Source organism: Puntigrus tetrazona, chromosome 9, assembly GCF_018831695.1.
Source record: "Puntigrus tetrazona isolate hp1 chromosome 9, ASM1883169v1, whole genome shotgun sequence".
Lineage (NCBI taxonomy): Eukaryota > Metazoa > Chordata > Actinopteri > Cypriniformes > Cyprinidae > Puntigrus > Puntigrus tetrazona.
Genome location: NC_056707.1, coordinates 19,020,290 through 19,047,640, shown reverse-complemented (window position 1 = coordinate 19,047,640; position 27,351 = coordinate 19,020,290). Strand labels below are relative to the sequence as shown.

General features: G+C 36.8%; 1 protein-coding gene across 2 annotated transcripts in view; it reads left to right on the top strand.

The window, feature by feature from the left end:
* Positions 1–27,351, top strand: part of LOC122351886 (receptor tyrosine-protein kinase erbB-4-like) — a 268,898-nt gene that overhangs the window by 201,535 nt on the left and 40,012 nt on the right. Inside the window, exons 10-20 of one of the 2 annotated variants that reach the window (XM_043249273.1) lie at positions 934–1,060; positions 2,075–2,148; positions 5,897–5,987; positions 7,542–7,741; positions 10,380–10,512; positions 12,746–12,817; positions 14,804–14,897; positions 19,553–19,707; positions 20,848–20,892; positions 24,850–24,982; positions 27,177–27,299. In XM_043249273.1, the coding sequence (XP_043105208.1) occupies positions 934–1,060; positions 2,075–2,148; positions 5,897–5,987; positions 7,542–7,741; positions 10,380–10,512; positions 12,746–12,817; positions 14,804–14,897; positions 19,553–19,707; positions 20,848–20,892; positions 24,850–24,982; positions 27,177–27,299 (1,247 nt within the window). The remainder of the gene's footprint in view (positions 1–933; positions 1,061–2,074; positions 2,149–5,896; positions 5,988–7,541; positions 7,742–10,379; positions 10,513–12,745; positions 12,818–14,803; positions 14,898–19,552; positions 19,708–20,847; positions 20,893–24,849; positions 24,983–27,176; positions 27,300–27,351) is intronic. The other variant, XM_043249274.1, reaches the window with a different exon arrangement.

Below are 27,351 nucleotides of genomic sequence, written 5' to 3'. Positions count from 1 at the left end.
TATTAAATTATAGAATTATTTATATTGCTCCATAAATTTTTTGAACCAATCATTTGAACAATGGATATAAATAACGGAATATTATAATAATTTTAAATGATAGATTTTAGAGTTGTATATATTTGCATATTAATATATAAATAAAATATTAATATACATTTTAATTATATTATAGTTTAGACCATAATTATACCATACATATAGTAGTAGAAACAGTCAAAACCTTTTATATATATATATATATATATATATATATATATATATATATATATATATATATATATATATATACCAATATGCTTTCAGTGGAACTAATAGCCCATAGTTAGCCAACAGTGCTTTTGGGAAACCTCTAGCTGTTTGATTAGCTGGAACATTTGCTGAGATCTGAGGTTCACCTTACACCAACAACAAATCATTAACTACATTACTAACCATAACATGGTATGGCCCGATTTTCCATCAGGATCTGAATCTCCTTTCACAATCATTATTTTGTTTTGCTGACAGAAGTGATGAACACAAAGTTAGCACCAGCCTCAGAGAAAAAAAATAACTATTAAATTACATTTTTCAATAGTACAAGTCACTCAGCTGTTATCAGGGTAGTACAGCCTTTCCAGCAAACAAGCTACTTTGTCCAGCAAGCTGCGGTGTATTGTGACAAAACAAAGCATTACAGTGCATGTATTGTGGGCAATAAACACTTTTCTAGAATGTCATCTCTCTCTCTCATTTAACATAGAGTAGTCTGATTAATTGCAAGTTTTTCTCTGATTGAAATCTTGTTGTTAAACATTTGAAAAGATATTGCTCTGTTAAATAACTTCTGTGTTAGTAGCTTGTTACTAGTTTGCACATACCGCAGTAACAACAGTCAAAATTTCTTAAAGGGTCTATTTTTTCTATCATATTTTCTGGTTTACATTGCAGCATGCGATGGGATCGGCACAGCTAGCCTCCAGACGGCTCAAACCGTGGACTCCAGCAACATTGACAGATTCATCAACTGCACCAAGATCAACGGAAACCTGGTGTTCCTCATCACAGGCATTAAAGGGTAAGAGTGGCTTTTTCACACCCTCCGTCGACTCGCTTCACAGCCATTACACTCTTCTTTACAGCTGAATATCGGATATTGGATTGTCGGATGCCGTTTGACCTATGCTGCTTCTTTTTATCAGATAGCATCAGCTTTAATGATGCAGGAGGGATTCATGTAAAAGAAAAGCACTCGAGAAAGCCTTCACATCACAGCTGCGCAAAAAAAAAAAAAAAAAAAAACGCTGGCCAGTTTAATAGCACGCATTAAAAGTGCCGTTAACACACATTGCGAGTTTAGACAGTCAAGCAAGACCTACGAGACCTACTGACTCTCCAGACGGCCACAGTTAATGTGATTTTATATGAGAAATGTGCGGCCCCCCTCTTTATATAAGTGCTGTGAAATATTTGATTGTCAGATTGTCAAGAAGTCATTTGACCTCTAGTTGGCCCCGCTCCCTCCAGTGGCCTCTTTCTGATCCCGCTGCGCCTGACTGGCCGACCCTCTAACCCCATATAGCTGACTCTGCTCTTAAAGAGCAATCCAGGGCCGGCAGCCGCGGCATGCTGGGAAAACCCATGTGCACACATACACGCATCTCGTACAGATGACATCATCTCGAACACAAACTGATATGGAGCGCACATATTTCTTACACGTATTCCCTACGCGCGCACTCTCTCGCACACTGCGTCAGCAGGTGTTCCGCACGCGTCCTCCCCGAAGATCTCCAGCTCAATGGTTCTATTAAAACCTGCTGTACTGTTCAACAAAGCAGCATAAGGCATGGAGACTCGGAAAAGATGGAGACAGTTTAACAAACTGGGATGGTAGGGGTCAGCAGGCACTGGTCAGAGTGCATTCGTGCTGATAGTCGTCTGCTTGACTCTTGACTCTTGAGTTAGATTTGAGAGATTGTTACACAAGCAGATTCATCTTTCAGCAAAATAGCAGATTTTCTTGACTGTAGATGTGGCTCTCTGTGTATAGTGTAATGTGTATTTGCATAAATCTCATTGTGTGTTACAGGGACGTATACCACAACATAGAGCCCCTGGATCCAGAAAAACTCAACGTGTTCCGCACAGTTAGAGAGATCACCGGTAAGTCAAAGTAGTTTTATTGGGATATTTATTTAAAAATAATGGTAATATGATGATGCGCATTGTTTTAAAGCATCTCTGAAAAACAAATAGCGGCTTACAGACCTTTTACAAAATGAGCAAGTTAAAATAACAATGAAGAAACCTTAAGATGAACCAGTACAGAGAAAAGGAAACCTGTTTTCCTCTAGCAGGCACACACTGTTTTTAAATAGATGTTTCATGGCAATACTGACTAGCTATGTCGCTTTTGTAGTTTTCTATGTCACTTTCTGTCTTTCTGTTTTTTTTAATTAGTCAGTTAGTTTAATTTGATTTAATTTGGAAGAGATATGAACCTATTTCTAATTAATTCCGCCTGCAAAGTTTTTGGTCCTACTTTTATTCAGTAGGAACACAATAAACATTCAAATGAACAAAACAGACAGCAGACATTAATTGATACAATATTTAGAATTTTTTTATCCAAAAACTGCAGTTGTCACAAAAAAAAAAAAAAACGTTAGGTGCTCCCTTAGAAGGTAACATAGAGTAAACAGCAGGGTAGCTTCTTACGCTTTGGAACAGAGCCATTAATACACTTTCGTAAAGAAAGGCCTGTGAAAAAATAGCTGATTCGCATTCCCAGATTTACGTAATCCACCTTATCTTACCTTTCTTATTGAAAAATACATCAAACACGCATGCAACAAAGCACAGAGGAAGATCTACAATAGTGTGTTTGAGCGTTTGTAGATTTTTGTGTGTGTGACGAGAGGAAAGGGGTTTGTGTTTGTACGAGTGTCCATTTCTCAACGGGGAGGCCCTATATATGATGAATACATGATGAGGGAGATTTCTCCAACTGAGGAGAGCTTCCCATAGGAGAGCAGGACTCTTGGCTCACGAGAAACATGAAAGCAGTCGAAAACACTTCTTTCTCTCTCTCCGATTCACTCTTTACCTCTCTCACTCTCTCTTGCTGTGGTGACAGAGAAGAGGGCTCTCCAAGTCAGTGAGGCATGCATGTCAGGCTGTCACATCTATATGCAGGTGGCCACAGTCTATGACAGAACAACGTCTTCACTGGCAACGTGTTATTTCTGCTCTGTGACCCCCAGCTTGAAGACTTTGACAGATTCTGAGGCGCCTGCTATATGTATTTCTTTACAGTGGGTTTTTAAATTGAATGTGTTTACTCGGTTTGACTGATTTCGGCGCACGTTTTTAGCAAACGCATGAAAAAGGTCATCTAGCTGTCAGGAAAGCTAGCTGCAAAGAAAGACCCTTCATATCGCTGTAAAATGCATAACCCGTGTTCCTTAGCGCCGACCGTGTTATTTAATTTTTCGTATGACTCCAAGTAAACCCCAAACAACCCTGACTGACATTAAATGAACATTCATAGCCTCAGTCGGATGCTTCCCCACCAGTATTTGAAGATTTGGGGAAATGCCTGTGGCTCTTGCCAGCACTGCCTTCAGCTCGAGCCCTGTGTGAATCATCTCTCTGGAGAGATGGACTGAAGACGCTGACCTGATTTACCCTGTGCTCTCAAGCCTTGAGGGAGGGGTTAGCTCTGGGAGATACAACAAAGGAATATATATCTCAGTATTTATTTAACCTTTTAATGAAGATATTTCATATATTTTTCTGAATGTAATTATTTAATGTTTTGGCTTTTTAATGTTTTGTTTTTTTTCTTCAGCTAACCAACCAGCTTCTAGGATTTTGTTTTTAGGGGAGCTTAGCCCTCAGAGAGTTCATTAGATAGAACCATTCAAATTACCTAAATAAAAAATATTTTACGGTGCTTAGGAAAACTGTATTATAACTACTTATTAAAGTTACAGAACATACTTAGGGTTTCTCAAGTTTTTCTTTCCTCTTATTTTTTTTGGATTGGTTAACATTATTAGCCTAATATAAGAAATGCAAGGATTCGTTATTACACACATCCAATATTTTTTTTAACTATTTATGTTTATTTAAAACATTTATTACTATAAACAATGTAGAAAACCGTAGTTTTTACGTTTATGATGAACAGAAGGCTCAGCATTTATTGGACATTTTAATATTTAGTCATTTTATAAATGTCCTTACTCTTTTGATCAGTGCATCCTCACTTAATAAAAGCATACATTGCTTTCTGACCGCAAAGTTTTGAAACAGTAGTGTATGCACCAATACAAAACAAAACCGCCTTTATACTGTACAAGTGAAACATTTTATAGCATGAACATTTCTACAAGTTTTTGAGACCGAATAATTTAAATAGACAGTCATTTTACAAGATTTTTTGAGCATAGAATGCTGTGATTGTTCAGTCAGAATCAGGTAGTAATATTATCAAAAGTAACTTCATCAAAATTATTTCTTTTCTCTAGATACTGTATCATGTTGGCGCATGTCTATAAACCCTCTGGTGTCAGAAGCTGTATTTTGCGTTACTCAAATTAATTTGCAGCAGGTCCCTTTGTGTTTTCTTGCGTGCAATTCATTTGAGGGACAGAATTGCTCTCCTGATGTTAGTCTGGAGCCGACAGGTGTTTGCTAGGACCTCGTTAGCACCATTAGCATGATGAAGTTTCGCCTCCATGTGTAAAATAAACAGATTACAACACAGACAGGAAAGCAGCCCACTCTCAAGGCACTGCACACACACTCCTTCAGACTTCCCATTGCACAGTTTTGTCATTAAGGCAATTAGTGTCAGCAGACACCATGCTAACGACACCTCACTGAGGCACTTCCTCTAATCTGCTTCCACAACCTTAGCCGAAATGACACAGGCAGCAGTAAATGCAAAATCTCAAGCATTTAACCTCATTTCAGACCGCGAATCTTAAAAGAGCAGTTTCGGTGACTTAACATGATAAAATTGAAGTCACGTTTTTGTAGGTTTTGCATTAATAATGAACAGTCTGGCTATCAACAATGTGAAAAGAATATGTCAAATTTAGATGGATTATAAATAATCGATGCTATTTCTTTCTCCTTTAGAAAATCATAACTTGAGGCAAATGTCTTTATCAAAAGGCTACATTAATATTTACTGTAGTGTCTTCCGGTAGACATGCTAATGAACGTGCATACCAAACTTAATTTTAATAAGGCAGACTAGGAATGCTAGAAATGCTTGCACCGCAACCGCATGTTGTGGCCTAGAGATATGACCATAAACTTTAGAAAGGAATAATATTTATATTAGCCTCTTAACAAAATATCACTTTTACACAAACATGTCCCCTCAAAGTAATGAATTAGTTCGAAAGCTAATCAGATATCAGTGATCACTGGAAATATGCAAAGTAATTGGAGTAATTTATGTTTTCCTTGTCCTTGAATAAGAAAGTCATCTTTTTTTTTCTTTCTTGGGGCCTGTTTGTCTTTTCTTGGTGTACGCACAGGATTGTCTTCCCTTCAATAAATTATTCATTTTTTTAAATCCATTATTAAAATGTCTTCATGATCTATAGCTATCAGCTCTTCAGTCTGCATTAAATAAACGGAGATAGATGCAGGATATGAGAATAAAATATAGTCAGGCTCTGTATGGTGGTCATATTTCTTAAATAGGACATTAATGTCACTATGTGCAGTCAGCAATACTCATTCACACTCATTAATGACTTAATACGCCTTTAATTTTTTTTATGCTGCAATGAAAGTAATTTCTCTTAATAATAATGGAAGGTGAAATCACTTGTGCCTACTATGTTGGCTGATGATTTGCTCACTGAATGTGTCATCTTGTGTTTTCCAGGCTTCCTAAACATTCAGTCCTGGCCAGAAAACATGACTGATTTGAGCGTATTCTCCAATCTGGCAACCATCGGTGGCAGGTCTCTCTACAGGTAAGATCTTAGGCTCACTGTATGTTGCCAGCTCCAGAACTAATCCTTCTCCTACTTAACCTAAGCAAAATAATTAACAACTGATTTCAAAATAATGAGAATAATTCATTTCTGTGACTTATATGGTATAAAAAGTAAGTGTTTATAAAAGTGATTGTTAATTGAAATACAACATTCCTTTCTAGATCACTATAGACTGTTTTCGTCTCACTGAAATCTATATATTGCAGTATTTGCTCATTTGCATCATTCTTTTAGCAAATTGGGTTAAAAGAGCACAGAAAGCACATAAACATCCTAATTCATTCTTAGTGAATCCCCTCTTTTGTGTTTTTAAGGAGGCCAAGGCTTTATTGCCAAGAGTTCAAAGAGTACGAATGAAAAGCTTTATTCACACAGCGCAACACCCATTTGCTTAGAGTTAAAGAGTCAGGAGAGACAGAAGAGAGCGGGAGCACCGATCCGCCAGCCTGTTTTAACATTAGTGGGGTCATTTGTTGAAAGCTGTACCACTGTACCAATTACCGTCTGTCACATGATGTGCTCTGTGTCTGATGTGTCTGGCACAAAACACAGAGAGAGAATAACAGAAGAGAAGTCTCTGAGAGGCAGATCAACGAGATGAGAGCGATGTCAGTGTCTAAGTGCACCTGCACGTTCTGCCGCTGCTCTCTGACTCTCTGCTGACGGCCGTCTCAAAGCCCCTTTGATGTGCTCTTCAGCACGCCTGGCTGTGATTAAAAACACCGTTGTGATTACGCCTCAGCATTAACCGATCTCATTGCATTTGAAGTGGGAGATCCTCAGCGACGCTAGATGAGGGACGCAAGCTAAACACTTGCTTTAGAAATGCAACAGCATCTCTCCTACTGAAAAGTCACTTGTGCCTTTTGTTCATGAAGCCATCATTGTAGCTTTCTTTGTGTCAGATCTCATTCTTTTGTTTCAGTTTATTCATTCTTATCCTTTTTAAGCCTTTTTATAGACGAACTACTATCTACAATGTACGTATTTTGTTCTTATTGTATTGCAAAACACTTTTGTTGCTATTGAAGTGGGATACAGGTAAAAGTAGGGGACAGGTTTGGTCGTATGGGTAGGTTTAAGAGTAGGTTAAGGTGTAAGGGATAACAGTGTAATTATAAATGTAATTATAGAAATTAATTACAGATGTTATTACATATAGATATTTTTAAAAATATAAGTGCAGTTTAAAAAAAACATGTAAGTACACCATAAGTGCATTGTAGCAAATGATTAATGTAAATGTAAGTACACAGTAGTTACATGTTAAATGTAAAATGTGATACAAATTTCAATAATTGCAAAATTTAGCAACATTTGCCAGTTCATTTATTTAGGAAGATTGTCTACCCATCTAATCCAACATTCCAATCGATCAATCAATCAATCAATCAATCAATCAATCGATTTTTATTAATATACATCATAAAATAAATGTAATTTAAAAACTGTAAACATAAATCATTTTGTGATTTTCATAGTAAAAATAAAAATTGTGATTCACCTCTTCTGTTTTTCTCTTGTGTTCAGTGGCATCTCTCTTCTGGTTCTAAAGCAGCAGTGGATTTCCTCACTGAAGCTGCAGTCTCTCAGCGAGATCAGTGCTGGAAACGTGTACGTCACCAACAACAGTCAACTCTGCTACTACAACACCGTCAACTGGACGCGACTCTTCCGCACCAACACCCAGAAGTCCCTGATCCGCAACAACCGTGACCCCAAGGAATGCAGTGAGTCCATCGCTCAGTTGCACTACACTTGGATTTGAGATAGATTAGTCAAAACCTAGCATAGCAAGAAATTTGACTTTGTCTGGTCAAGTCATGTCTATTAAGAGGGGTGTCTTACATAAAATTTAGAAAAGAAGATATCTCAAGGCTAGGATTTTTTTCAGGCTACCAGCTGCTGTTTGTCCTGGTTCACCCGAACCACAGAGAGAGTTCATGATGTCTCATGCAGAGCGCGTTCATTTTGATGCAGTAAACTCTGTCACTTTGTAAGGTGCTGGTGCTGCTCCCTCATACCTGTCGTTCTGCCTGGGTCAGTACACCTCACTGAGCCTAGCGGGGGCCATGAAGGCCCTGGGTTCCATTGCAGATGGAGCGGGTCAGGAGGTGTCAGATGATCAGAGTCTCACTCTGCTGTGCAAGCCCCCTACCAAGTGCTCCCTTTTTACCCTTCAAAATCTCCCCGAGATCCTGAGCACAAAGTTCTTGGAGTTATTTTTGAAGACTTCAAAAAGTATGGAACAATGATTCCATAAACCTGAACAAAAAAATCCCTCAAATGCCTCAGGTTTATGCATGGACCGCCAATCTAATTACCCATTCTCTGCAAATGTTAAGTCACTCCATAAACGATCACAGGGAATTAATTGCAGGGAGACCCTGCAACAATTTCTGACATTTCAGTTTTTTTTCCAGGAGAAGCTATAATCACCACAAGGAATTTACTTTGACCTCTGCCTTTAAGAACAGTGTTTTTTATCGCTGCTGAGTGATGTTTATGACTATCTAAAAAGCTGTTTTTGCCCTTCTTTTCCATTGCGCAGGATGTTGTGATGCAACAGCAATCATTAATGTCTCGTGGCAACCGTAGCCTTTTGTAGGGCTTAGCGATCCCCCTGGCTCTTACCTATCTCCCTGGAAACCAACCCAGCACTGCTTTTGACGTCAACGCAATCCAAATTGTATGTGTTAAACCAGGTTAAAACTTTGAAGTTGGCATCTTTTTGATCCGTCTGCCACAAACGTCTAGCTGAAAAGGCTTCCCACTTCTCTGTGTCACTCCTCATGCTGTTGGATACCTGCTCTAAGCACCAAGTTGGTCCTTGAACTGGTACATGTTGTTCCCTGGAAAATGCTGGGCATTTTGTATAGTGCTCTCTGGAGTGCTTTTACACGTCATTGCTCATTCATTCATTGATATTTGCAAATAAATGTAAGCACACAGAGAAGAATTCCTCCCAGGTGTTCAGCAGCGAAAAAATAGAACTCTCAGTAAAATAGAACTCTCCATAGGGAATCAGTCCTTAAAAAGTCATTCTGTTCTAATTGAAAGCAACTTTTCCTTACATATTATGTTAGTAGAAAGTTGAATTTAAAAAAAAGTACATCAATGTTTAAATGAAATTAAATGTTTAAATTAATTCTTTAAAAAGTAAATTTATATATATATATATATATATATATATATATATATATATATATATATATATATATATATATATATATATATATATATATACGTATATATAGTATATATTTATTTATTTTCCCATACTATGTTAGCATAACCATTTCAGTTAAAAGTTGAATTTAAAAAATGGATGTTGAAATTTCTAGTAATTGATTTGTCCCCATTTTTCTTGCCATGCCAGTAGCACTTAAGTCTCATAAGCACAAGTTTTTGCTGTAAAACCCAGCGTGACTTGAGGTGTTCCTAAGAGCATTCTGAACTTCATTTGATGCAAGACCATCTGACTTTGTTCACATGCTCTCAAGTTTGCTTACGTTTGACCCTCTGTATGCTCTTTGGTGATGAAATTCTCATTATTAGTTTGAGAAGTTGAAGAGGACATCTATGAGACATGCTGAGGTTGTGTCAGCAGTATTTTAAAACACTCTCCCAGCTGCTGCTCAATCCAGTGCCTCAGTGGGTGGGCGCCTGGACCATTCTGTCCTCATTTCAAATTGAAATACAGCGGTTCATATACAGCCACCTTCTTACAGGCGTAATAAATCCATAACTAGACAAGCAGCATTTTTCACAGATGGAGTGTACATTGTGTTCAATCATGATTTTGCAAAGGACTCTTTTCCCTCTATCAACTGGATGTTTCCCAGGGGTGGACTGACAGCACTGTTCTGAGACAAATGTGCAATAGTTTGAAATGTAGCTACGGACAGAAATTACATTTTTATTGTGACACCTTGTTGGAACAGGTGAAATTTTGTAGTAGTAAATTAGCAATTGCACAATTTATGGAACATAATTTAAATATATTGGTATATAATCTATTTATATGCAAATACATAACAAAAAAAGTTAAATTATATATAAAAACACTTGTAAAACTTCTAATGCTATATTGTAAAATATAGCATTAGAATTTAATTTGTATTTTATTTTATAGCTTTTTATTCAAATAAATATTTCTACATATAATATATATATATATATATATATATATATATATATATATATATATATATATATATATATATATATATATATATATATATATATATATATATATATATATATAGTATATACTTCAACTTTTTTGATCCACTTCAAATGAAATGTTAACTATGAGAAAGTTCTATGAGAAAGTTCCTGCATTAATGATCATCATATTTTTTGCAGTTTTGGACCGTATGATATGTGACCCTCTGTGCTCTGATGCTGGCTGCTGGGGTCCGGGGCCCGACCAGTGCCTGTCCTGTCGTTTTTTTAGCAGGGGACGTACCTGTGTCGAATCCTGCAACCTGCACGAAGGGTAAGTTGTAAAATGCCACACTCCCACAATGATATAATATTAAACATGTTACTTGTGCAGGAGTTTTACTACATGAATCTACAAATCTCAAGTATCACAGGTGCATCCAAGCTATGTTGTAGAATCATTCAAATACACTTCATGACATTGTTTATTAATGTTCGCTGGTAGAAGATGTGTATTCCTAAGATTGAACTATAGCTAGCTGCGTTCTCCAGGGATTTCGCCCAGATCCATGTCTCCATCCTCTAGACAAACAATAACAAAACAGCAGAGCAGCACGTCCCCTGGCTTTGGAGAGCAGGTTGCAATGATGAAACGTAAGCTCGGTTGAGCTGGAAAACAAATAACAGTGTTTGGGTGAGCTAGATGAGCTGGGTACATCTCCTACCTCATACGATGTCTACACCAAATACAGCGGTGTGGAGCACCATGACAGAATAAAGAACTGAGTAAAATCTTGGTTTTGTTTTTCACAAAGGCACAAAGATTTAGAACAGATAAACAGACACACACATATTACTGTTTCCTCAACTATGGGCACTTTTGACCCTGTGCAAAATAAACTCTTAAAACAGACTTTTTAAACTCACTAGTCTAGTACTAGATACATTTATTATAATGTCACAATTTTCTTCGGAGCAAATCCTTTCCACACAATAAGTGGTTTTATAACAGTTCGTCATGACATTCATGTATGCGTGTATGATATTAATAAATGTTTAAAGTGCCCCTTTTATGGATGTTTGAAAATGAAAGTGCAATGTTTCTAAAGTTTTTGTCTCTCAAAAGAAAGTGTTGACTCTGAATCATTAAAATGAGTTGTCCCAAGCCGTTTCATATTGATGAAAAATACACACACACATATATATATATATATATATATATATATATATATATATATATATATATATATATATATATATATATATATATATGTGTGTAAATTTATAGTGGATTTTCATAGCTAATGCTTCACAGACTAGTTCTCTGACAAATATAAAATAATAGGATCTACACTTTAAAGGTATAATTCACCTAAAAATTTTATTTCTGTTATCATTTACACACCTTTATATCATTCCAAACCGTCAAAAAATGTCTTTTCACATTTTTACATGCGCTGAAAGATAATGTAATCCAGTGTTGTTTTGAACACCACTGACTTTTATTGTATAAACAAAAGCAGTAAGTATCATCTTTATTGAAGAAAAGAAGACCATACAGATTTGGAAAAACATGAGGGTGAATAAATGAATACATTTTAACTTTAAATAGTGAGCTATCCCTTTAAATGTATTTACAAAGTAGAAATAAAAATATGCAGCAGAGCAAGTTAATAAAAGCACAAATTCTGTATATATACAGTGCTTGACTAATCTCAAATGAAAGTAGAGTGGGTGGATTTGTAATGTGCCAAAGCTCTCTAGAAAACATATTTTAGAATTCTGTGTCTTTTCTTGTTGTCCTTTCTTGTTTCGTGTGCAGCCAGTAATATATTGACAGTTTTTTTATGTATTGTCTTTGTGTTATTTCACGGTACCCAGTGTCTTTTATCTCATCATAAATTCCTAAACAACCCTGGGTAAAACTAATCATTTTGTTTTCCGAGGCGCTGTAGATTCATAAAGTTGTGTGTTTTGGATGCTGGCGTGCTGTGGATCCTGCCAGGCTACTTAACTAGCTTAACCAGCAAAGCTTCCTTGTTTACCAGAAAATCAACCAGCACCGAACCAGCATGAATATTATTTTTGGTAGCGATCGCTTGCCTAATTCCTCAAAAAATGGTTTGGCATTGTTAAGCTCTTCCTGTTGGTTTAGAGAAATGGAATAAGTAAAAACTAAAGGTGTTGATCAGTGCAGTGAAGAAGGTAATTTACAGATTGGTTTTGAGTTCCCTCTTTATTTGCCGTGTGCTTACGTACCGCTCGAAGGGAAAGACGAGTATCAGCTTTTGATTGATTTGGCTGAGCGAAGCAACAAAATTTATTTTCTCCTTTGCCCAGAGCTAAAACAAGATAATAAACAAACAGCATCCATTTTCACATTCTAAAACAGCAGCATCTGCCCATTTAAAATAGAAACCTTGTCCTTTGTGTGTTTTAACTAGGACAGACATGATTGGGTGCCTGTTTTTTTTTACATGTATGCCATATCCTTGTTGGTTGAAAGTGAATCAGCACCAGGGATCGTGCACCCTGCGATCGTCCCACATGATTCTTTTGCCTTGCAGACTGGCCGGCTCTAGGCCCAAGCTGCTCACCAGGCCCTATGTGGTCGAGAAGCGGGAGGCGGGTTTGGAGAGGTACGGCACGGCCACAGACGCTTCACTGTCTCGCACTGTCACGTCTGCCTACTCACCCGTCCCACACGCGTTACCCAGTGCTCCAATATTTGTGTGTGTGTGTGTGTGTATATATATATATATATATATATATATATATATATATATATATATATATATATATATGTTTTTGCAGGATGATCTCAGAGTCTGTGTTTTCTCTGTCTCTCCACTGGTTGTCGACCTCTGCGGTTGCTGTTTTCACAAGATGATTCACTTTGTAGTTTAGAACCAACAACCCCCCAAAAAAACAAAAATGAAGAGACATATTGTGGTGTATTTGAGCTGTATCTAAAAAGTTGATGATTATAAGATTTGTTGTGATCACAAGTGGCCAGTGCTAAATACAGGTAATAATTGCAGATGTCTTTTTTGCGATCCAGTCACTCAAATGCATCACATTTGAAGTGAAAATGGCCCAGTTTTCTGTGTCAGGTGACATAAGGGAGGTCATTATGATTCTAGAGTTTGGAGTCAATCAATTTTTAAACATTTCTAATGAAATGTAAACCTGTATTCAGAAAGGATGCATTGATCATTGATCACAAGTGACCTTTAGAATGTCAGAAGATTTCTATTTTTTTAAATAAATGCTGTTCTTTTCAGTGTTTTATTCATCAAAGAATCTTGGAAAATTGCTTTATGAAGAACCATTCTAAAAAGACTAGTAATAAAAGCAGCTAAAAAATCATCCCAGGAATACATTGCATTGTATTAAAATAAAAGAGTTATTTTAAATTGCAATATTTCTACTTCACAATGCTACTAATTTGCTGTGTTTTATATGTTGTATTAGTGAGCATATAATATTTTATACATGCACACACACACACACACACACATATATATATATATATATATATATATATATATATATATATATATATATATATATATATATATATATATATATATATATTTATTTTATTTTATTTTTTATTTTTTTACATTAGTGTATATTCACACTTCTTAATAAATTTCAAGTTGGATTTTTGAGAGAACACAGGAACACAGTGAAGCAGGAAACGAGGTAGAGACTGAACATGCAAACACCACGGAGCCTGTGAAGTTAACGTTTACATAAAGGGAAAAAGAGAAGTCCTTTAATGATAAGAGGGTCTTGAAAACATTTTCCTCGCAGTCTATTTAAAATGTGCTGTGCCTTTTAGATAAAGAATAATTAAATGTCATTTAAATTAGCATTCATTGAGGTACCACGTCAATAGTAATAAAAAAACATTGCCTTTTCTATACATATTTTTCTCTCTCTCTACACCACCATCCTCCACTTGTCACGCCAACGGATGTCATCCGCTCAAATGTCACTACCGTCTTCAGAGGACTGATGGGACTGGGAAGCGACTGTGTTTGCCTGTATTGAACCATTTTGTGATCATTTGTTTCAGAGGTCCCTGGCTGATTTCCTCAGTGTGGTGCTTTGAGGTGTCCCTGAATGTGCTTGATGAATTGTCACCTCGATAGGTGGTGAAGGCTGACTGTTTGCTTTTGGTCAATAGTAACCGTGTTTGCCAGCTGCGGCAGCCGTCTGAGAAGTGCTGTAAACACCCGGCGGATGTGTTAGATTCCACTGTTTCCTCCCTACGGCCTTGCAGTGCCTCGGGCGCTGAATTCCCTTCGGCTGCGCTTTCACAATATAGCAGTCTGTTTTGTGTGATGGCTCTTCTTTTACTGCCTATGATTCAGACTTTCTCGTGTATTTAATGACTGACCGAAGCTGGTCTAAAAATGGGAAGTTGTCTTGACTTTAAAAGGCTAGTGATTGAATAGTCTCGATCCTTGGGTAGGAATTCCTGGAAGAACTGTGAAAAAAATGTCATGCTGTTTTTTTCTTAAACTTGAGTGTTCTGAAGTGGTAATTATCTGTCACTGTGGTGTGTTTTGTTACCTCATGTTTGTCTTTGTTCCCTTTCTCTTAATGTTTTATAGGGATGTACGCGAGTTCGCAAATGGATCAGTGTGTCTGGAATGCGATGCGCAGTGTGAAGTGGCGGACGACGACGGTCTTACCTGCACTGGGCCTGTGAGTTCACAATCATTTCTGCTCTAAAACAATAAGCCTGTTTTAAAAAAATAAATAGGAAAACAACAAAACTGTACCATGAAATGAAGACTTTTATTCAAGGACACGTTAGATTAAAATTGACATTTAAAGTTACAAAAGGCTTTTCCATTCATCAGATATCCAAAAAAACAATTACCAAATCAGCTTATTGGAATGGAGAATAAAGTGGAGAAACGACTGCTGAAAAGATAGCTGTCATTAGGAACAGTTATTAGGAATTAATTTTGGACCTATACAAAAAACGGCTATTTTAAATGAGGATATTTACAATATAACAGTCTTTATTGTATTTTTCATCAAATAAATGCAGCTCTAAAAGTAAAAGCATATAAATGCTATACCAACCTCACACTTAAATTATTATAATAATAACAATTAGTTAATAATTCATTTTCAAAAATACAGATTTTATATATATATACCATATTCTCATTGCAAATTAATAAATTTAGCTGATTTTGTTCTTTAATATTAGTGATGTTGAGTATTGCCTTATATTTTATATATTTATGTCTCTCCGCCTTATATTTTAACATCATTTTGTGGTGCTTAATTTAAACAATATCTGGTGCAGCAGTAAAGAATTATTATTTTTTTATAGACCACGTCAACAGGAGTCATTATTATTACTGAAATTTTGCAAGTTCACTCCCCAAAGCTGGTTTTTCTTGCACTTGCTGCTTGGTAATTGTTAATTTTGTATTCTGTGAGTATATTTCTTTTATTTCAGTGCAATCTCTTTCAGTATCTATTAGCTTAAAGCACAAACAGAGCTGAACGGCAGACACTGCCTTCGATTGGCTTGGTCCAATGATTAATTGAATCCCTTGTTGAAGTGTACTTTTGCAGCCGTGGGATTGATTTTGCTTCTTGTTAATTTAGTGAGAAAGTAGATTAAGTTGCCTAATCTTGGCAAGTGTTTACAGAGAGTCCTGCCCCATAGGAGACACCTGAGAGTGGGATGAATAAGCTGTTTGGATGTCCATGAATCTGATCAGGTTAGAGAGACATTACCACAGATGGGATGTGTGCTCAGCACTGCCCCTTTTCAAAATAGCCTCAAGCACTTTGGTTTAAATTGATGACTACATGACAAGGTGCGTACGGCTGTGAGCTTGTGTGTGTGTGTGTGTGTGTGTGTGTGTGTGTGTGTGTGTGTGTGTGTGTGTGTGTGTGTGTGTGTGTGTGTGTGTGTGTGTGTGTGTGTGTGTGTGTTGCCAAATAAGGATTTAGCCGATCCATCTCTAATGCACGGAGGCCTCGGGCTGTTGTCTGCTTGAGTCAAACAGAAAGGTCTTGCAAATGACATGATCATGAGCCCTTAGAGACCCATATCAGCACAAACAAACTCTCTAAAACTGTGTACGTGTCCAGAATCTGTTTCTTTTTTTTTCGCCTGTATCTACAAATTTTAAAGACAAATTCTCGCTTTCATGCAGATTTTGCTTCAACACAGACTGTTATCAATTAATTTCTGAAGTGGTTCAGTCAATGTGCCACCAGCCAACCAACACAATTAAACAAATTTAGCAATGATTTATATCTATGACAATTATATATAGTGCCTTATGATTCTTTTCTTCTTTGTTTATTGTTTATGTTCAGTTATAACCCTGATCCTTCAGAAATCATTCCTGAATTAATATATATATATATATATATATATATATATATATATATATATATATATATATATATGTATATATTCAGGAATGATTTCTGAAGGATCATGTGACACTTTAGATTGGCGTAATGACTGAAATTTAGCTTTGCATTACAGATGTAAATTATATTTTAAAATATATTAAAACAGTCAAATTATTTAAAATGTAAAAAAAAAATTGTTTATTTTTGATTCATTAAATGCAGCCTTGATGAATATAAGAATCTTTCCAAACTTAACACATAATAAATATATACTATACGCACACATATATTGTGCAAACCAAATGGCTTTTTCTTATACAGACTTTTAACACAACCATAAGCCTCTCAGGTGTAGGTCAGGCTTAGCTAAGCTATTAAAATGTTTGTTGTTATTAGCACAGATTAACTGCTGAGTGTTCTAATCTACCTGTGAAACAATCAGCAACATCTGTTTCACAAAGGCATAATTAAACAACACTAACACACTGTGTTTTGTGCATGCAGAGGAAATGGAGATTTGTGTGCAGCAGGTGTCTGGAGAAGCAGCCCAATTAACAGAGAAAGTGATTATGCTTTCTAGCTAACCTCGCCTTGGAGAAGCTTTACATCCACCTTTATCTACGTGCCGTGTTACGCATGGTTTCGGCACTCTCGATGTCAGAATCAAACTGACATGCATTTCTTTCCTTGTTTTTCATACGTAACAAAATGACGCACATTAGGTGATTGATTATTGCTGTGTGTTTTATCTTCTCACGCGCTCTCAAAGAATGATGGGAAATGTAGTTCTGTAGCAAAGTCTGTCATCTCACACACCAGCTAAATGAGTAGTATTTTTTGAGCAGCTTTAAAGCAATGCGCAGTGCATGCAAACTAAATTGTTCAGTCAACATTCGCAACTTAAACTTAATTATGACCAATACTAATTTGCTTCCGCCAGGATTCTTTAATTAACATGCCCCCAAACTCAATAAATATCCAGAGTTTCCCCACTGGTAATTACGACATTCTGGTGATGCTCATGCGTGCTATTCTCATAAGTACAATCATTTTGATAAGACTTGAAGGTAGAATAAATGCAATAGATTTATTAATATCTAAAATGAATAATGCATTGCTGAATAGAGCAGCATGCTAGCCATCAGAGATTTGTCCTAGTTGTGGTTGAATGTTTATTCATTTGTTTTGTTTTTAGCCACTTAATAGCAATAGTAAAGAGTGGATGAGAAATTATGACGATAGTTCACCCGAAAAATAACATTTCTTATGTTGTTCCGAACGTGTGACTTTTTTAAAAAGAAAATATTTTGTACAATACCTTTATATTGAATCTATTGTTCAGGACCAGTGTTGTTAAAGCAGGTCCGGGGCTAGAGGGGAGGAAGGGGGGTGGGCTTAACCCCCCGTGGACATCCCTGTGCCCCTCCTCGAGACTGAGAGGGGACTTTAGTGTGTATAATAGACTATTTTACACTATGTTACATACTATTTTAGTTAGACTAACTGATTGCTTTTAATTCTGTCCATAACTCCTGGTCTAGGATCCATTTTTTCCAAAATAATAGCATAATGAAATAGATTTGCAAAACAATCCAGTATATCTGCATTAAATGATTTTACAATGCAAAAGCAGCAAATGCATGTTTGTTGATTTATAAAATGCAATTTGCCAAAAGGTGTTTAGGTTGGAATCCACACACTCACCATTTTTTTGTCCAGCGTTGAGTTCTATCATGCTCGTAACTTCATTAAAAAACAAGGTTTCATTGTGTTGTCACATTGATTGGTTAAAACGGATCATTGTAAGGTCGGTATGGATGAGTGACAGATTTTAATACATTTAAAGGGAGCGCTCGTTTGCATGCTGTATATGATAATATATTAATTATTTAAATAAAATGTGCATTTCTTGCATGATAAGCAGTCACGTATGACACAGAGATAGTTCCTGCAAAATCATGCACCTGCATGCTTTTCTGTTTAATAACAAGTAATTGTAACATTTTACAATAACACTTTATTTAATTAGTTAATTAGTTAATGCATTAAAGTGTGTTAAAGTGTTAGATAATTATATTCCAATGTATTTTGAGCATCTCCTTAAAAGTAACCACATTTGATTTGATTTGGTTATTTTTTTATTTCCATCTACATTAAATGTAAAAAGTATTTTATGCTCATCAGTCTGCATTCGTTTGATAAAAATAAATAAAAAAAAATAACATTGTGATATATGATTACAGTTAATAAGAATATACTATGTAATATATTTAAAAATGCAATTAAAAACATAGTCTTCGCTGTGATTTTAATGCTTCTTTTAAAAAAAAAAAAGCATTCTTTTTGTTAAAAAATTTAAATCTGACACCAAAAATGTGAACAGTAGTGTATATCCTTTTTAATACTGATGGAGAACTATAGGTTGGTGGACCTGAAGCGGTGTCTGTTGGTGTTGCCTGTCTCTCACAGCCGTGTCTGGGTGCCGTCTGCCGCTTTATTGCATCAGAGGCGGTTTACAGCGTGAAATGAAGAGCAGCTGTAATTGCTGCAAGGCATTTATTCATCTCTCACAAGAGATTCGCTCATAAAGAAACACATATCTGCCTCAGTCTCAATGAGCGCAGACAGATACACTCGCATACAGATGTTGCTCAAGGTTACATGGGCGCTGTGTGCATTAATGGAACAATACAGAACATCTCTTCCTATTGTCCAGGAAGCGTTATTTGTCTTTCTGGTTGATGAGCTGCTCGGATGACTCTAAGGGTGCTCATATTGATATCCAAGCTAACAATTCCCTCTCTTTGGCCTCCTCTCTTCATATTACCGCTATAAATCCAGCGCCGGCTGATTGTTATGGTCATTGTGTGTGTGGTGAGGGATGGTTATTATCTGTAGTTGCTGGTATTTTATGTGTCTCTTTTCTCCTCTTTCTCTCTCTCTCTCTCTCTCTCTCTCTCTTGCAGGGTCCTGATCACTGTGTTAAATGTCTTCACTTTAAAGACGGACCCAACTGTGTGGAGAAATGCCCTGATGGCCTACAGGGAGCAAACAGCTTCATCTTCAAATATGCTGAGGCCAACAACGAGTGTCACCCTTGCCATGTCAACTGTACCCAGGGGTATGAAAGTGTTTGTTAAATGTTTGCAATTTGTGAGTGTGTGTGTGGTGTGTGTGGGGGGGGGATATATCTGTAGCGGTCCAGCTACTTCCTGTGCTTGTTTGCCACGTCAGTTCTAGCCTCAGGAAGTTCGGATAGCCTATTTGTCAGTGCACTGACCCTTTTTAGAGCACTTGTGTCCTCGGAGCTGGCTGTGCATAAAGCATCATTAATTTTAGAGGAAGGAGTTTGCCCTTGCTGCATCTCTGCTGTCCAACTTTAGTCTAAATGATACCCATCAAGCTCTCCGAATTTATCCGGCCGGGCACCTGCAACTTAACCTCAAGCCCCTTGGGGTTACATGAGAGACGGCTCAGATTTCCTGCAGAAAAAACATTATCCGCTCAAGGAATCTTCACACTGAGTCACGGATTCACTTTTCTTCCTCCTGTGTCACATGAAAGCCCTCAGCTGCTGACTGTCGTATCTGCGATCTCTGTCAGCCAGGGACGATTAGTGACGTTGAGCTTTGAAACGCTAGCGGCGAGCTGACAAAGCTGTGAGCATCGGGATGGAAGGCCAGGAACTCAGACGGCAAGGAAGAGACAGAAGAGACAGGTTATTAAAATAGGTCTAGCACTGATAGATTAGTGATTAATTGTGGCAATATAAAATTAAGGAGGACTGAGATTATTTTTAATGTTTTAATGATCGTTTAGTTGCCTAAAGATAGTCATTAGATAAGATTGACAAGCTTTATTCGTCTTGCAAATGTGTGAGCATTTAGATGGAGGACTTTGATCTAAACAGCATCTTTGATTTAAACTTCAGTTGAAAGAATGTTGCTGTATGACTTTTTCAATGAACTGATTCTAAGTCAATTTATTGATACAGACATTGACATTGATATAGTAAATCATATGTAAACATCAAAAACGTTCTTTTGAGACATTGCATGATTTTTGTTTTTTAATTTATATATTTTTTAGAAAATAAATGTGCAGCACTTTTATTGCTATGAAGACCTTACGTGTACAAGTATAAATAGTTACGCACAGTTATATAAATATGGGTAATTCAAAAAAATGTGTGTGTGAGTGTGTAGCTTATTAGTTTGCTTTTATTATTTTTAATGTTCATTAATATTCTTTATTGTGTCAGATGCACAGGACCTCGTCTGCAAGACTGCATTGGCATGATGGACAGGTACGAACATTTCTATATATATTTGAGTGTTTTTCACCTTTAATGGACAGGGCAATACTAGAATAGAAAAGAAACATTGGTTGGGTAGGGTTGATTAACAAAGAAAGAACCAGGAGTTTGGACTCGATGACATCTTGTAGCAGCACTACTTTCTTTCTCTCTCTCTCTCTCTCTCTCTCTCTCTCTCTCACACACACATACAGTGCTACACATACAGACCCTCAGAAGGTTTGCAAGGTCAGAATCTTGGCACCAGTTTCTCTCTCATCTTTATTTTCTGTCTCTCTTGGCCTCCCTTAAGCCATCATTTATTCATTGCATCTATTTTGGTGTTCTGCCCAATGTCCAGCACTTGATTCTAGTCACACTGGCATCAATAGAGAATCACTGTGTCTGGAGATCCTTGACACCACACACAGTTATGTCATAGCAGTAATTCAGTAGCAAGGCTTCTATACACAAGCAGATGTCTAATACTACATTGGAAATCTCAGAAAAAAGACATTTCGTTTCATTTAGACATTGTTATACTGAATAGGAAAAGCGCATAAAAAGAATTTCACTAGTAGTTTCCACTGTACGGTAGCTACAACCTTGGGATTTTCAAACCCAGCTGCATCTGATTGGCACATTCCTGCATTGATGACATCATTAACACACACGGCTCATTGTTTTAACGTCAGCTGCCTTTTAACATACAGCTCTGCTTTAGCCCAAGAATGCGAGATGGGGAAAAGGAAAGTTATATAATGACCAGGCCACAGTTCTGTGATTAATGTGCTGCTGTGAGGCCTGCGCGTGTGTGTGCGCACACATTTGCTTCATGGCATATTTGATAAATTGATATCACTTTCTTTTGCTCTCATGGGAGAGCTGGAACAAAATACCATTAACCGCTCAGAGCAAATGCGTTTGCTGTTTCAGATCTGCCATTATGTTGCACACAGTCCTGGCAGGGCAGAGAAGCCGAAGCTAAAAATCATTTGTCTCCGACGGTTCACGGGCTACTTGATGCATATTGAAAACAACTAGGGCAAAAGCTTCTCACGAGCTTCAGCCTGATTGGCTCTCTTTATATGCTTGCAGACAAGGCACACACATTTAAGTCCACTGGGATATTAAGACTTGTTTAGAGTTTTTCATTGAGCACTTCTAATGATGACTTTTGGCCAGAATGAGCTGTAATGTGAACGGTCTTTATATGAAGACTATTTGATTTCCCTCTTACACACATACACATAGTTTTATAGTAGTGTGTTATAGAACAAGAGTGTATGCTACTTGTTTGGACAGACTATCACAGTAAAGGCTGCAGGCAGTAGTCCTGATAAAACACAGTGCTATCCTTGAAGACCATTCAGCCTGGAATAGGTGAGAGGCGAGTGATAGCCATCATCATATATATATATATATATATATATATATATATATATATATATATATATATATATATATATATATATAATTAATAAATTAATGATTAATTGTGATTAAATGAGTTTGTGCTGTGTACATTTATTGTGTATAACAAGAGAGATACATTGATGCTGATACATATCGATGCTAAAATTGTGTTGGCTATTTTTTTTTGTGGAAATAGTGATACCTTTTTTCACTTTTTTTTTTTGATAAACAGAAGGTACAAAATATCAGCATTTATTTGAAATTGAAATGTTACATACCTTCACTATCTCTTTTAATCTGTATAATAATAGAAAGTATTAATTTCTATTTTTTTTTAAAAATCACAATTTGTAATGGTTGTATGTTGTTTCTATATTTTTTAAATATGTTACAAATATATAATTTTTTGATAGACGGATGGATGGGTAGGTAGGTAGGTAGGTTAGTGGGATGAATGGGTTGTGTCTTTATCTAGGACGTCAGAATCTCCACCAGACCTTCAAAAATCCCAGTTATAGCTTTCTATAATGTGTATTCTAAGTGTTTCTCTCCAGACTTTCTCTTGCACATTTGGAAAAGACATGGCAGGTTACATAAAACAAGATGTCAGACATCCTGTCCTCCTTCCCCTGCAATATACGGCAGTACTACGCTACGTGCTGACAGCAATGCAGCATCAACATAATTGCCTGCTCATTGTCAGTGCAAGAGAAGCTCCTTTACGCATATGGGATCTATACACTTCGGAGGGTGATGGTATGCACTCGGCTACGGTCTCTGTGGCTCATAAGCTTTGTATTGTGACTGCAGATCAATATCGAATTAACGGGAGAGATTCTCATCTCTCCCAGAGATAATCTAGCAGTCTATCGCTCATCATGCCTGGGCAATACTTCACTGTCCTCGCTTTATTGGATGGGATTTCATTTCCATTCTACAAACTTACAGTTCTAAATTTATACAGAAGGGAAGACCATACACAAACATCTTGTTTGAAGACACTAAACCCTTCCTTACAGAGCTATACACACAGGAAGGAACTGGACAAGCACAACAGAATAATATAAAACAGAAGGGTCCCAAGATGCATTTTAAGCCCAGGCTTGTTGCCAGTCTGCCGTAATTAAGATATTAAATGTGCTGTAAGTGATTTGTTTTTTTGAATAACAAAAATGTTCAACAACCTGTCAGATATCACAGAAATAAGTGCCTTGAGAAATTAATATTCTGTAAAGCCCAAAAACAAACAAACAAAAAATAAAATAACAGAAAAAACAATAAATAAAATTGGACCAGTCTGTATTATTCTAGCCAATCAGAAACATTATGTGCCTGCATAAAAATGTTGTTATTTTGAATTTAACGTGATATAAAAAAAATTATCTTGGATCCAACTTTAAAATGTAAAATGCCAAAGATGCCCATCTAATATGTTTATCCAGACAAATAATTACAAAATTGCAATATTTCTGAAAAACTAAAAAGGATTTTATATCTGGGGCCTGGGACAATTTTTTTCTCATTTTATGTGTCCATTAGATGTTAAGAATAAGGATAAAGAGGTTCAGAGACAATTAGAAAGTAAGATTGGCAGCCTGAAGTGTTGTATCCTAATGAAAGGCCTGTAAAAGAACAGCATGAGCTGTATATTGTGTGCAGTCTGTGCTGATTTAGTGCTGCCTTCTTCCGTGCTAACTGAATTAGGCCTTTCATTAATGCTAAGGGGACACTTTCTGAAAGAGATTCAAACTGAAAGCTCAAAGTACAGGCCAGAGAAGGCTGATGCAAGATGACAGCAGTTGGGAAGGCTTTTTGCAGACACATCTAACCAAATATCTCCTTTCTGTCTGAGAGGAAGGCTTTGTTCAGGTTCCTGCTCATTTATAGGATATTGGCAATTCTCAGCCCCTTCTCTGATGGCTTTCTCTACTGATCTGTTCTGCTCTTTTCTTCTCTTATAGTATATGCCACTGGCCCTCTCAACTGCACAGAAAAGTCTGTTGAGTTTTTCTGAAAATGTTCAATTTAATAAACAACGAATAAATAAGTAAATACGCTGGTCAAAAAATTGGAACAATATTTGTTTTTTTGAAAGAAGTCTCACCAATGCTGCATTTATTTGATCTAAAATACAGTAAAAATTGTAATTAATGAAATATTACCTCAATTTAAGTACCAGTTTTCTATTTGAATCATTTCTATTCAAAATTATTATAAAGATCATGTGATACTAATGGCTATCCTTGCTATTGCACAAAAACATTTTAAAATATATTACAATAATGTTCTTTTAAATTGCAATAACATTACTTTTTTCAGTGCCTTGGTGAGCATGAGATAATAAACCTTTGACTGCTAATAAATAAATGCGTGTTTTTTTCTTTTTTATACATTCCCATGCTTAATTTTAAGGAAGCCTGATGTTAACACATCTTGGTCATGATGCAGAACCAGTTAAGAAGCACTGGTTTATGTGTTATGGGACCAATTACCTAGCACTTTACTGTTATTGCATATGGCTAATGTTTGTTTTCTCCCATGTGTTTCCCTCAGGACTCCCCTCATTGCGGCTGGGGTTATTGGAGGATTGTTTGTGGTGATCATCGTGGGCCTGAGCGTTGCCATATCAGTGAGGAGGAAGAGCATCAAGAAGAAGAGAGCCTTGAGACGCTTCTTGGAAACTGAGGTTAGGCACAGTCCGTCTTCTTTTCCTGTTTTTTTTTTTTTTTTTATGTTTTTTTTTGTTCAAGCTTGGATTCAGAAAACAGACAGAAAACATCCTAAAGACTATTCTCTCAGACAATTCCATGGGGCATGAAAACCCAAAGGAACTTGAGAGCAAATCAGAAACAGAACAAGAAACCAGAGAAGCGATTATGACCCGTAGCACTTTGTATGTCTCTTGAGATTGTTCCTTGAGAGGAAGTACCCACCAGCAAGAGGAGATGAGTCAGGTCATTTCCTGATTAAATTTAGTGTTTCGTGAGTTGAAAAGCAACCTATGCTTGTCTAGTCTTTGTACTTTGCTTGCTTTTCACAAGGCAGTTTATGAGCCTCACTCCACCTTACCATTAGTTTGTTTTGTTTTCTTCTGTACACCACACAAGGTTAACAGACAAAAACACATTACAGTAGGATTTAGTTTATTACTGTATGATGCATGTGGTTTTATGAATATGACACACTTTGTTTTAAAGCTATAAAGACATACCTTGCTTTTGGGTAAAATACCCATATAACAACTTTGATAAACCTCTTCTAAATAAATATTTAGTAATTTGCATTTGCTAATTTTTTTCCTTCATTTTATGAAAGTTACCAGTTCCTTTAATTGTCTTTTTGTTGAAGAAAAAATAATGCATTTCTTTCAGGCCTTTATTTGTAACCTGTTAATAGAAATTACGATTCAGTAACCAAGCATAGTACAGATTAATGAAAGTTCTACGGACAGTCTGCTGTCACACAGTCTGCTTTTGATTATTATGAACCTCATGAACAGTCAAACTAAATTATTCCAGTTCTCAGGATAGTAGCTTTTCTTTAGACCTTTTCAAAAGCGCATGTATGTGTTAATTAAATAAACATTAATGAAAAACTAAATAAACATTAATGTCTTTGCTTACGTGCTGATGGCTTCCACTTATGGATATTTTTTTCCTCTTAATGTTTACTGTCTTTCCTTTTCATTTACTCTATCCGTTCTCCTAATATGTAGGTTACTTTTCATATTTGGATAACAGCATCTCTCTGGACATTTTTAAAAGTGATTGTGTATGTGTTGATTAAATAAACATTAATGAAAAATTGTGTCCTTGATAGTGTGACGATGGCCTCACTTATGGCTTATTCATTTTCCTTTTATTGCTTACTGTCTTTCCTTTTCGTTTACTCATTCTCTCTCTATCCATCCTCCTGATATCTTAGTTTACTTTTCATATCACAGTGTGGGTGGAGGGTTCATAAGAGTGCAGGTTGCGCAAGGATCTTGTGCCCAAAGGTTCTGACCCCTCCTCTTCATGCATGCATATAGCCATATGGCCTCGGGCTTTGAATGGAGAGTATAATGCTCTCCTCAGACACTACAAAGAATAATGTGGAGCAGGCCTACGCATGCCACATAATGAACACATGTGTGTGAAAATGGACATCATTATGTATGCCAATAACCCATATGGTCTTAAATGTTCCCAAATCTCAATTTTCACCAGAATAGGGTTTTCCTACCACTATACATTCTTATTACGTTGGAGCACTACGATGATGGCGGGGTTTCAGCACCATAGACAGTTCTTGATCTGTGTTTCAGCACCGCCTGTAGCGGACAGCTCCCCGGATCACAGCTCATCCTCCCCTGGCTCTCCTCCGCCTTCTGTGTCCGGGCTCCTGATTTACAATTCCATTTAAATGAAGAAGCGCTATTGTTTTTTAATCAGGCGGCTGTGATGAGCCGGGGGACGCCGCAAAGGGTCGATAGAAAGGCTGATTTACGCTCGCTCTCTATCTCTCATTCTCTCTTACGCTTCCCAATCTCTCTTCTACACACTCTCTCCGTTCATATTTTTATCAGGTTAACCTTCTCTCTTTCTGTCTTTCTTTTTTGTATCTTCTCTCTTTGCTTTTTCCTCTTATCTCTGTCCCCCTCTCTCTCGTCGCATTTCAATAGTTCCTTTATCGCCAGGGGTTTTATGCATTGATTGAACTCCCAAACTCTGATATGAACTACATAACGGCACAGAAAGACTAAATAAATTACAGGGAATTCATACACTATGGTCTGTGCTCTACAATTTATTTGAGTTAGGGCTGAACGTTCATTGATTGCCCGGATTGATTGTAACATGTCTGACGGTGTCGCCCTTCCTTTGCTTTGTGTGTCTCAGTTGGTGGAGCCTCTGACACCCAGCGGTGCGGCCCCGAACCAAGCCCAACTCCGAATTCTGAAAGAGACTGAGCTGAAACGGGTCAAGATTCTAGGAGCCGGGGCCTTTGGCACTGTTTACAAGGTAATGACATCAAAGCAGAGATAGAGGGAACCTAAGAAAGATATGCACAACC